At 40.6% G+C, this 12,927-nt stretch overlaps 1 protein-coding gene across 3 annotated transcripts in view; it reads right to left on the bottom strand.

Moving 5' to 3' along the window:
* The window catches only part of alk (ALK receptor tyrosine kinase), a 509,166-nt gene that overhangs the window by 79,320 nt on the left and 416,919 nt on the right, over nt 1–12,927 (bottom strand). For all 3 annotated transcript variants that reach the window (XM_051948169.1, XM_051948170.1, XM_051948172.1), the window contains exons 6-7: nt 7,648–7,779; nt 618–752 (exon numbers count right to left, since the gene is read on the bottom strand). In XM_051948169.1, the coding sequence (XP_051804129.1) occupies nt 618–752; nt 7,648–7,779 (267 nt within the window). The remainder of the gene's footprint in view (nt 1–617; nt 753–7,647; nt 7,780–12,927) is intronic.

The raw sequence follows: 12,927 nt of genomic DNA, 5'->3' as shown, positions 1-12,927 counted from the left end.
TGTAACAACGGCTTGTGTCTCCTTTTCCTCAAAAGAACTCACAAACGGCACAGTTTACATCGGTTACCCTTCATTTCAGGTTACTGTCACAGTAGTATGCTGATGAATTAATAGAAATAAAATCACCAAATATAAAATTACAATGCTCCATTTAGAGTTTCCCCACACCACCTCTGAGATTTCTGTCAATAGCGGAGAACATAAACAAGGCTCAGCAAACCCTGATTTTCAGATCGCATCTAGAGACACACTCGAGTCGCTGCACTGATGACGAACTGCAGACGTGGGACTGAGAGTTTACATGTCAGGGCTTTAGCACCCAGTGGGAGTCTGTTTGTAGCACTGACTCCTGAACATGACAACATAACAAGCGTCCAGCACATCAGAGGTTCTGGTTATCTTTCCACATTCACAAAACTCCTGAGTTTCAAAACTGAGTTAATGTTATGTTCAAGTTTAAAACGCCCCAGTCCTGCTTTACTGTAAAATGTTTCCCTTTGAAGTGCATTTTAATGAGGCCTTATGGTTCTGTGCACTTAAGAGAGCCTGCAAATGAGTCACTTCATCACATGATCAGAACTGTGCTCATGATATCATAAAAGATGTGTGTGAGCTACCTGATGACGGGCAGCTCTGCCTGGTCGCTTTGGCTGGTGACTGAAGTCTTCTCCAGGAGAGACCGCGGCTTGTTATTGACTGCCAACTGCACTCTCCCTCTTCAAACGAGCAGTAGCTGCCATTGAGAAAGCGGCCTGGAGAGACACAGGAGAGAATACATCAGGGGAGCAGAGGCAAAGATGATAAGGAAAGTGGGGAGGGGATCATATAATGAGTGGACAGGCCCAGCAGGAGGTCAGAGAAGAAAGTAGAGTGAACACTGGCAGCCAAATTTTCCAAGAAGAAAAAGGGGGCTGGTGCTGGGGTGGGGACTGGCCATCAAGAAGCTGAACGACGAGGTTGAGAGGAGAGCAGCAGATTAATGGCTCACAGGACTCAGTGTGTTGCTAGAGATTAGGACTGAGGTGTGGTGAGGCGAGGATCTAAGACTGACTCCAGAAGCAGAAGATGGGGAAGGGCTGTGGTGTCTATAGGGGAGACAGGGAGGAGGAGAGGAGAAGGAAGAGAGTCTGAGGGGAAACGAGGCAGCTGAGATGGTGACATGGTGTCTTTTGGGGATGGCAATCAACTTGAAGCTTCGAAGAATGGCCCGAGCCTCTGAAGCATTTAACCCACTGACTGCTGTTTGCAGCATTCTGTCCAAAAACAGCTGACACAATAAATGGAATACAGCGTCAAATTATTATGTCAAAGGCACATTTTTTGATGAGCATTGTGCCTATATGTCTAGGGCTCATTTAAACATTTGAACTAAGTCAATGCTTACAATTTGGTGAAATGAAAATAGTACAAACACCTGAATTACCACTTAGCTCTGGAGTTCAAATCAGAGATACATGCAGTAGATTCTCCATGTTATGTATATGTATATATACATTTAAAAAATACACACAGTAAAGTAAAGGCATGCAAACAGCTGTAAAGAAACTGAGAACAGCTATTGGACACTCACTGGCCACTTTTTTAGGTTCACCTTGCTAGTTAAAGGTTGGACCCCTTTTGCCTTCAGATCTGCCATAATTCTTCATGGCATACTTTCAACAAGATATTGGAAACATTCCTCAGAGATTTTGATCCATGTTGCAGCTTCACAAAGTTGCTGCAGATTTGTCGGCTGCACATCCATGATGCCAATCTCCTGTTCCACCACATCCCAAAGGTTCTACTGGATTGAGATCTGGTGACTGTGGAGGCCATTGGAGTACTGAGAACTCATTGTCATGTTCAAGAAACCAGTTTTAGATGACTTGAGCTTTGTGACATGGTGCATTATCCTGCTGGAAGTAGCCTTTAGAAGATGGTACACTGTGATCATAAAGGGATGGACATGGTTAGCAACAATACTCAGGTAGGCTGTGGCGTTTAAACAATACTCAGTTGGTACAAAGGAGCCCAAAGTGTGCAAAAAAATATCCCCCATACTATTACACCACCACCAGCCTGAACTGTCGATACAAGGTAGGATGGATCCATGCTTTCAAGCTGTTTACACCAAATCCTGACCATCTGAATGTTGCATCTGAAGAGGATAATCATCAGACCGGGTGACATTTTTCCAATCTTCTATTGTCCAGTTTTGGTGAGCCTGTGTGCATTGTAGCTTCAGTTATCTGTTCATACACTTGGTGTGCTCTTCTGCTGCTGTAGTCCATCTTCTTCAAGTTTGGACATATTGTGTGTCTGGAGATGATATTCTGCATTCCTTGGTTGTAACCAGTGGTTATTTGAGTTACTGTTGTCTTTCTATCATCTCCAACCAGTCTGCTCATTCTCCTCTGACCTCTCACATCAACAACTGCTGCTCACTGGATATTCTCTTTTTTTGGACCACTCTCTGGAAACCCTAGAGATGGTTGTGTGTGATAATTCCCGTAGATCAGCAGTTTCTGAAATATTCAGATCAGTCCGTCTGGGACTAATGACCGGGCCACATTCAGAGTCACTTTAATCCCCTTTCTTCCCCATTCTGATGCTGTTCTCTTGACCACATCTAAATGCCTAAATGCATTGTGCTGCTGCCATGTGATTGACAGGTTCACCTCATAAAGTGACCCGTGAGTGTATAATGCATGATTTGACAGTAACTTTTCAACTCTGTATGTGACAGTTCACCTGTCTGAAGTAATTAATAATACATGACGTTATCCATCATTAGATTTTGAGCAATCCTGTCTCCATGTCAGGGACAACGTATAAAGAGGCCAGTTAATGAAGAGACTTCTGTTGTTCCACATGCATAAACGTTTGAAACTCTCTCAGACTGGAGACACTGGTTCTGCAGGTATTCAATAAACTTCTATAGACTTTTCAATTTACACTATGTGAAATCACAGATACGAGTGAAGGAGGCAAAACTCAGCGTACAAGGTTTTGTGATTGTTTTGATTGTTTAGTTGTTTTTCTTTTGCATTCTGTGTGATCCCTTTAGATTAAAATTTGTGTTAAAATGAGGAAAAACGCTTCCATAAGGAAATATTATTCGGTCTGATAAAGTACGATCAGCCACTGAAACCGTTAAGGAAGAATGAGGGCTAATTCAGACATGAATCTGAAATGATGTTTTTGTCTGATTTTAGGAGTTGCTGAGGATTTAAACTTCACATCAGACTGAAAACTTCACTTGACAGCTTCAGACTTTTCCCTTTATTTTTGCTTTATGTTCCTTTCATTCTGAGCTGTTGTTTGTGAGTGCCCATTATCTGTAAGAATCTGAGCGCTGTGATAACTGTGTGTGTTTTTGAAGACATCATCCAGAAAGTAGGAAAAGAAACTGGGCTGAGCAAAGACAATGGAAGCAGGTTTTCTTTCACTCTGATAAACAAAAAACAGCGAGAAAACCTTTTCATTACATAAAAGATACAAAGAGCCATCATTTCAGTTTTATTTAAACAGTAAAAAAATACATCAAATTTGAAAGGATATTTTCTGTGATGTTTTTCTCTCAGCAAATCAAAGCTTCTCTGGACTTTCTGGGTAATTAGTAAATTTCATCTTCTTCTCTGTCTTGTGATGAGTCACTCTCCCTGTTACATAAACCAGCTCATGTTTGACTTAGATGCTGTTTATGCAAAGCACAGAGATTCCAAGTCCTATCAAACTCACAATATAAATACAGACGTCTGTGATGATTTAATCTTTATGAATGTCACTCAATTAGAAATGTCAATTTCAACTGAATGTCAACATTACTGCAGTGCTGTCCAGTACAGCAACCTAACAAGAGGACACAACCTATAAATGTTTATATTCATAATATTCAGACCACTAGGATTTTATTCTTCTAATACACCAACAGAAGCTGGTGATTACACAATGCCATCACAACTACAGAAACCTCCAGTATGCAGCTTGTGGCCGTGGTGGACAGGTTTAATCTGAGTGATGCCAAAACTGTCAGACTCAGATTACAGTCTTCTACTTGGGTTTTCCCCAGATGCGTTTTTCTAAAAATATTTTTCATTTAATGTCTGGTGATTAGAAGGACTATAATTTTTCACCGGTTTATAGGGTTGTGGCTGCCAGGGAGGCATTGGAATGCACTCTAAAGGTAAGTGTCCACTGGATTTGTTTTTCCCGCATGTAAACGCGCTGCATCTGAAAATCGCCTGCTTGGTGGGCGTGTGTTTGAGCTGGTGTTCAACTCCTGCTGACCTTCTTCTCAACCTATCTTACCTGCCCCTGACTGGACAAATGCGTCGACTCAGAAGGTGTCTGCTCCTGGATTTCATACTGGACCAACATGGCAGCTCAGCCACAAACTTTCTGTTTTATTATGAAAACAGTTCAGCGAAAAGTATTTCTGAAAGCATTGAGGTGAGAAATAAGCCGTGCAGGAGCTGAATCTGTCCTTGTTATAGTTTACCGATGGCTAGTTTAGATGTTTAATGAAAGTTTTGCGATATGTCAGACCTCCGCACATCACATCAAATTCACATAAAGTGGAAGTCAAGTTTATATAGTACAGTATAGTATAGTATAGCCACTTCAAAACTTTATGACTAACATATAACATTTCTTTTATTTGAGCTCATCTATAATAGGCTGTATTTTTGGATTTGGTGGCTTGTGCAGTTGTAGCTCCACAAGTGGGATGTTTGCCATCTTACATTGTAGACTACTCACATTGCTGCTAAGGTTAGTGACTGGTCTAATGGGGCTTCTGGCGTAGCACCTTGGCCTGGTAGCCTTGTATGTTGAATGGAGAGTGTACCATCTGAGGTTGCTGGAGCCGGTACTTATGTACTTGGGGTCACTGGAGGATCTTGGGCTTCTCTGGGACCTTGGGCATTCAGTCCTAACAGGTATTAATCTCAAATTTTTTGCTGCACCTATTTTGATCAAATGTAGTGTAGTTCTTTCAAAGTTACTGTAGACTAATGTTTTTGTTCCTGCAATATAAAGTCCTGCAGCTCTAAGGAAGCAGCACAAACATGGCTAGAAGCAGAGAGGACTCAACAATGGTTTTTGTGCCGTACAACACAGCTATAATACCATAAATGATCTTTAAAAAAGGGTAGCAGAAGTTAAGTTTCCTTGATTATTTTGCCAAAATTGTAAAATCAACATGTACAATATTTTTTAAGTGTCCTCTTGTGTTGCTACTGTCCCAAAAATGTGTCTGCACAATAAATTTGACTAGTTTTTAAAATGTCTTCCTATTCTTGCTCCCTATCTGCTCTGTGTAAACACAGCCCTCAGTTCAGCCCAGTTCAACCAAATAGTTCTTGATTTTTCTACATGACTGTTCATCACAGCTGAGCCACCACTGGCTCTGAAGTACAGATTTATATTTATTTTTTAAACACAATCTACTTCTTGCAAATTATGTATTTTTCCAGATGAAACTTGCACACATGATTAGTTCAAGGACCGTTAAAAGTTAAAAACCCAGTGATTCTTTCTATTCCTCTCATAAATGGTGTGATTTTGGTGTTTGTTTTTTTTACAGGATAACATGACTTTCAAACCTGCTGATGGACTTGGATTTACATGGTGTTAAATGTTTTATAGCAATTATTTATTTATGTTACTTATTTATCATATTGTTTTTGTGTGATTGTTCTATTCCCTCTCATCGTCTTTTTTCAGTTTGATCTCGTATTTTATTTTAGTTAGCATTAGCACTTAGAGCTCATTAGGTAATCAGACAAAGAAAGCCATCAGCACCAGTCTCAGTAGGATCTCTGGGAGGACCAATAAGTTGTCATCACTGGCAAGAAAAAGACACAGTATCACTTTGAAATTCCAGCATGCATTCGGTTTTGATACAAAGCCGCATTTGTATATAGTTGCAGCAGAACTGTGGCATCAGAACGCAGCAGGGCGTCTGCAGAATTTAGACGGACTCAGATCAACCAGAGGAAGCTGTGACTCTCAGAGTGGAGTGAAGGATGTGTTTATGCATAATGATGCCATGGTAGGATGGAGAGGGAGGTCCACGGGGACTTGATTTTCTTCATATGTCAGGAATCTTTGTGATTGACACAAGTTAAGTTTGTTCCTCCTGCCTTTTCAGCTTTTTTCCTGTTAATGAGCCTTGGCAGGGCTTATGAAGGATTTAAATAGATCAAATCAGATGGAGATAAGTCGTGGATAGATCATAGAGAATAGGCTATGACAGAGGGAACACTATGTGATTTGGCTAGCAGGGGGTAATTGTTATGTGTGATGGAGATGAAAATGGAATGAATACAATGCCAAAGGTACAGTAATATAATGTGTGTGACAAGAAGAAACACACCTGAGGTTGTCATGGTTGACTGGTAAATGAACTTATGGATTGTTGGTCCTTGTCTTCAATCAAAAAGAATGAAGGTTATTACTTTCTTAAGAACAGATAGAGAGACAGAAAGAGAACCCTGATTCAGAGCAAATGACAGTTGGCCTTCATGCCTCCCTGCACTCCCAGCATTATGAGAACACACAGTGGAAAAGGTGTGTGCAAAAGCTGGCATCAAATCCTCAAGTCAGCTCAGTAATAACAATAAGCCTTTCTCTGCAAGAGTGTGTGTGATTTTCCATGCTCTGTTTGCACATGTACAGTTACCAGTCTGATTAAGGCCCCTAGAACATGATTCAGGAATATTCATGTGGAGGTCAGTGACATGTACTGCCAGACTGAGTGTTCCACTGATTGTTACTTATGCTCAAACGTCCAAGCCGGGCTTCCAAAATCAAAACTTTGCACACACACACACGTGTTACATTCAAATGGGGATTATACACTTGGGTTAGCCTCTTGGGCCAATTAGCACTGATAAGTTCTCCCCAAGCAGAAAGAGAAACTGCGCCTGGCTGGGATTTTCACCCTAATGTTACCCTCTTATCTTTCAGCTCCCATTGTTAGCAAACCTATACACACAAGGGAGCAGCCATCATTTTAATAAGCACCACATGGGAGGCTGACCTGCTCTGTGGGCAGCAACACATTTATTCTGGTCAGTTTAATATGGGCGAAAGACATGGAAATCAAGATACAACATTAGTAAAAAAAAAAAAAAAAAATCGTAGGGGGTAAGAATTATGAACTGAGTGTCTATAAATCTCAAAGAAAATGTTAAAAAAATCAAGCATGCAGGTAGGACTATAAAAAGATCCCCAGCACTCACACACACAGACACACAAACAGCAGGGCCTGGGGGACTTCACTTGTGAATAAGATGTCAGCATACTTGGCTACTGCTCCTCCTAGGCCTCGAGAAAGGCAGAAAACAAATGTGCAAAGAGATAGAAATAACAACCATCGAATATGTCAAGGGTGAGAAATGCTAGCCAAGCATAGCTACACTGGCTCTTTTTTCTGTTTTTCTGGGTTTTTTTTTCCTGTCGGCCTCTTCCTCTGCCTCTCTGTCAGTAAAAGCTCATGCAGACGCTCAGTTGTTGCTCTGCTGGACAGGATGTAACGCTTTCATTAAGAGTGACTCACTACAGCTGACCAGTTTCACAAGTGGGCTATTTTGATCTAGAAATGAATGCAAGAAGGACAACGGTTTGTGAGCTTTTTTCTGAATGCAGCAGCTGTGTACTCACGGCAGAGTTCGCCTTCGTCATCACCGTGCGGACAGTCTGTACTGAAGTCGCACAGTTTGTCCAGTGGGATCCCAGGGCCTTGGAAACAGTGGTACTGGCCCTCCAGTGTGATGTTAGGGCCAGGGGAGGGCGCTGGGGGAGGAGAGGGAGAAGAAAGGTAACGTAAATTTGTCTCTTTGTTTTGTCCCACAGCCCATTGTTACAGTAAACCAAAGTGTTTTCACTTTGCACCAAGAAAACGATTCACTTGTTGGCAGCAGAAGCAAAAAATACAATGTATCAACCACAAGCCACAAAAAATATAACTTTGGAGCCAAAGAAAAACAGCTCCCGATTAAGTTCCTGGCTTAGTTATTGAGTATCGCTGCTAGATTTATATGTTTGACACAAAACACAAATCAATGGCTCAGGGAAAGCATAACTTACTAACAGTAGAAGACACACAGTTACTACATAGGAGTACATCTGTAAGTGACAAAGGCTAATATAACCCCTGACTGTAAACTTCGTATGACATCCACAGGCTGCCTGCAGCATCATAAATAATCATGGCTCAGGCAGCGTAAGCATCTGGCTTTGAATAGAGTACATATCCATCAGACACAAGCAGCATAAACAATGACCTAGATACGGTGAGCAGGTTGCACACACAGATACCACCGGTCTCAGCACTCAGTTGTAACCAGAAACATTTGCATATTTATGCAAATCAGAGCAGTGATATCTCCAGGTTGTGGAAACTGACTACTCACCTTCACCTTAATCATCACAAACTGATCACAGTGAAGAGAACAAAACAGAAAAGCGGAAAAAAAACTGATGGGGATCTTGTTTTTTCACCCTCTCATGAGGGGAAAAACGAGAAGTGATTCTTATCATGAGTGACTGGCTGCGCTTACTGTAGTTTGCCCTTGATCTGTAATATGCAGATTTGTTCCGTTCAGACGAACTTGGAGTCAAAAGTCTGATAACGATTCCATGGCAGGAGAACAAAGGCTGTTAGCTGAGTGGACTAGATAGGCAGTAATGCTACATTAAATTTCAACATGAAGTTTGTAATTAATGTAGCTTTTGTTTTTCTGTTGGCGTAACATTTTTGCGTGACAGGATGATGCACCGTCGGTAGCACTTTTCTCAAACTCACACTTACATTAGGATGACAGGCACACGAAAACGTGGCAGGACAGGATAAAGAACTGCATAAATCAACACAACACAGTTCAAATGTTATATGTCAGAAGGAAATGAACAAAACAACAGACAATGAAAATGCCAAACCATATTTATCTGCAGTGTAACTACTGTATCTGGATGGTGCTGCTGCTTTTAGTCATGCACCTTTTACCCGGCTGGAATCTGGATAAAACAAACAAATATTGCTATAAGTAGATGAAAAACAGCCAAATCTAAGCATTTAAAAATACATTTTATTTAATTTTGCTGCATGTTTAGTTGTGCAGACACAATTTAAGATCAGCCACTATATGATTAGAGGGCAAAATGTGTGAGTAATGGATGCAATTAAACGTGTTAGAAAACCTGTCAGTTAAAACTACAGAAAAAGGACAAATTAATTGCCTCACACCAGATAATTAGTTGAGCATATATGCAGCATGAAAGGTTAAAAAAAAATGCACTTAATTTCAGCTGTAACGCCACATAGTTGCTGCCACTCTTTAACAGTTACGGTTACAAAACAGGAAAGTGCAAAATTGGTAGTTACCCAGAGGTTATTGTTCAGTTACAGTGCATTAGAGGCCACAGTGTTCACAGTTTTGCCTCCTTCCCAGCACACTTCACTACTTTTTCCCAATGTAACAGAGAAACCTTAAGGCCCAGTGGGAAACTGGCACAGTTCACTCTATAGATTAGAAAGCGATGGAGGCATTTTTTTTATTGGTCAAAACACATTAGTCAGTTGCCTCCCACAGCCTTCCATTGTGGCTGCAGAGAGCCACATTAACATGTCAGTGAGTAATCCAGTTCAGGCTCTTTTAAAACCTAGCCTGAGTGAATGACTTTGATAATGAATACCCTTTTGTGTCAATGCTTATGGACTGTTTTCCTTCCTGTGAGCAGTGAGTGTGCTCGAGCTCATACAGTCTCACAGATGTGACATTTACAGAGCAGCTCAGACAAGGCAAATATACTATTTTATTCAAATGAAGTAAGACGGGTGCTTGTTTGTTTAACACAAAGTGTGTGGGTATAGATGTGGTATTGCTATGTGTCTTCAGTCATGCTCAACACATATATTATGCATTGGTTGTGCTCGGTGGCTTCCTCTCTGTATAATGTTGACACCGCGAGCAGAACGATTTATCAAGAAAGAGAAAAGTTATCTAGAGTACACTGACACCTTTGGGCAATGCATGTAAATCCATCCATTTATCTTAGTTTGATGACAGTGGAGTAAGAAGTGCCAAAGTAGCGGCGTCACTAACTTTAGGCTCCTGAAGCAGGTAAGTGCAGCCAGACATGGTCGCTGCACTCGTGGCCCACCGCTGTTCTTAAATCACACTTGTCAGATTGTGAAAACAAGTGGGTCAGTGGGGGATGAATTGCTTGTGGGAGTAAGTGAGTTTTGTTATCCTTGTGCTCATGGGGTTGGTTTGGCTTCGCGAGGGGAGTGATGTATGAAGTGGCGTAGAGCTGGAGAGGTGACTGGAGAGGGCACAGCAGCAAATAAATGACTAGACAGATACACAAACTCAGAAGTGTTTGTTGGATACAGCTAAATGGCTAACCATTAGTGCCACTGAGCACGGCTGTTAATAAAACTGAAACCACAACGGCATGGGGAGTTGGGTCTGGTTTTCTTCAATATGTATGTATAAAAACAAATGCATCTTACGCAACTATGAGAGTTTGATTAGTGCAAACAGCCGGGGTGAAGGTGAACTGCTCAATTCAAGTTCCAAGCTTTTGTATCTGATATACCAGGGATGTCAAACATATGGCCCATGGGCCAAAAACGGCCCACCAGAGGGTCCAATCTGGCCCGCAGAAGGACTTTGCAAAGTGTAAATATTATGGAGATGACATTAACTGCAATACTTCAATAAAAGTATCTGCTATTTTAAGTTTGTCCACTGCACTGCCACAACTTTTATGTATTTTTTAATGTATAAATTAAATACATTCATAAGGCAGGGGGACAACTTAACCTTCTTCTTTAATCGTGTGTTAGCTTAGGTGGTCAGAATTACTACACAGATGTGGAAACGAATGTAAATTTAAAATGATTTCTGGATCTTGACAGGTTGTTGTGATCATATAATAAAATACTACATTGTTCGGTTCCAGATAGCTGTGAGTAAATGTTTTGTTCTTCTGGAGATTCTCTGTGATCTGTAAGTTGTAATGTGTAAATGATAAACTGAAGCATAATGTTGTTGAAATTACACTTATTTTTCTTAAGAAATTTCAGTTTGTTCATGATGTATTGTAAAAGGATAACTCAGTTAATGTGAACATTTTCAGAATGTACTTTTTTGTACTAATTCAAAGGGAAATATTTGCAGTTGTTATTTAGAGGTTATTACTCTTTAATCTTACTGGTTCACTTGAGATCAAATTGGGCTGAAAGTGGACCCTGAACTAAAATGACTTTAACTCCCCTGTAATAAACTGTTATCATTTATAAAATGAATATTGTTTGGGTGAATATGACAAATGTTCAAAATGCAAGAAAGGCAAACACACCAATCAGATGAGTCATTTAAAGCAGCAACAAAGCCTATTCAGAGATCAACAAAGATGCAAGATTTCAGTCACAGGGAAACAGATGCTGTCGGACAAGCTTTCATCAAACGGCACATATAGCCTCCTAACCAAGGACTGACTCCAGCATAAATTCAGTTTGCTTTTTAGAATTGTACACATTACATTTCTGATAAGATTGTGGACAAAGACATTTTCTGATTCCAATTCTCAGTGCTGCCTTTCAGCTTTGCAAGGTTTCATAACAAATAAATGTTCCTTCCAACATAACATCAGCTGCATCACTGTGCTTTTCAAGTCCACCGGGTTTTAGAGTCGGAGTTGCAGGTTTGCACTGACATTGATCTTCTGTTGCAAAGCTGAAGAAATGGCAAAGACAAAGAGACTAACATCCTCTTGTTTACTCACTTCTCAGCCCTGTTGCTTTTGTCTAAATGTCAGGAAGGAGTGAGGAGGGCCAGAGTCATGCATCACAGTCTATAGAGTGCAGGTTAGCACCATTGAGCGTTGACAGCTTTTAGTGGATAATTGATAAACAATTAACAAGTAACCAGGCCGTGCTCAATTAAGAAAATGCCATCAATATACCATATGCTGTAAAAGCTGCTGTTGCTACCGGTGAGTCTCAGCAGCCAGAGAAAGAAAACTTCACTATTGTATCATGGCTTACTGCTGCTCCCAAAGGTCCATTTCTTTTACACGACCTGTAGGAGTCTGTGTATTTTCAGGGCGTGATTAGCAACAGAGAACTGCACAGTGGCTTGTTGGGTAGCACTTTGCAGCTAGAAGATCCCCGGTTTGTGTCCCGGCCTTCCCGCGACCTTTCGGCATGTTCTTCCTGTGCATGTATGGGTTTTCTCCAGGTTCTCCGGCTTCCACAGTCCAAAAACATGCTGAGGTTAATTGGTGAGTCTAAATTTTCTGTCAGTGAGAATTTGAGTATCTTTATGTGTAGCCCTGTGACAGACTGGTGACCTGTCCAGGTGTCCCCTGCTTTCACCTTAAGTCAGCTGGGATAGACTCCAGCCCCCCATGACCCTAATGAGGATTAAGTGGTGTATAGAAAATAGATGGATGGAGGAATTAGCAGGGTCAGTGTATAACTGAGGGACTTTTGAAGTCCATGGGATGCAGATACTTTTTAAATTAAAAGTAAAAAAAAGAAGTTTTCATGTTCATTATGATCATCCATCCATCCTCTATACGCTGCTTTATCCTCACTAGGGTGGCGGGGGGTGCTGGAGCCTACATTATGATCATGTCTTTACAAATTCCATCATTATTTATGATGGAAACAATCACATATTAATAAAAAATGACTAGATATCACTAAAATATTAACTGAATAACCACCCAAATTTCACAACAACCAACTTCTAATTAACTAAACAATAATAAAATGAGATTATTCAGGTTTTTTCATTGTTTTCTTTTTATTAAGTTGAGATAATTCTGACAGATATTTCTTTTTTGGCAATATGTCAAATTTTAGATGGATAATAACAAACTGTACCTGTGTCCGGGAAATGACTTTCAACTGAGTTCCCCATTAGAAAA

Source organism: Acanthochromis polyacanthus, chromosome 1, assembly GCF_021347895.1.
Source record: "Acanthochromis polyacanthus isolate Apoly-LR-REF ecotype Palm Island chromosome 1, KAUST_Apoly_ChrSc, whole genome shotgun sequence".
NCBI lineage: Eukaryota > Metazoa > Chordata > Actinopteri > Pomacentridae > Acanthochromis > Acanthochromis polyacanthus.
Note: the sequence above shows the minus strand (reverse complement) of the source record. Positions and strands in the feature narration are given on the sequence as shown.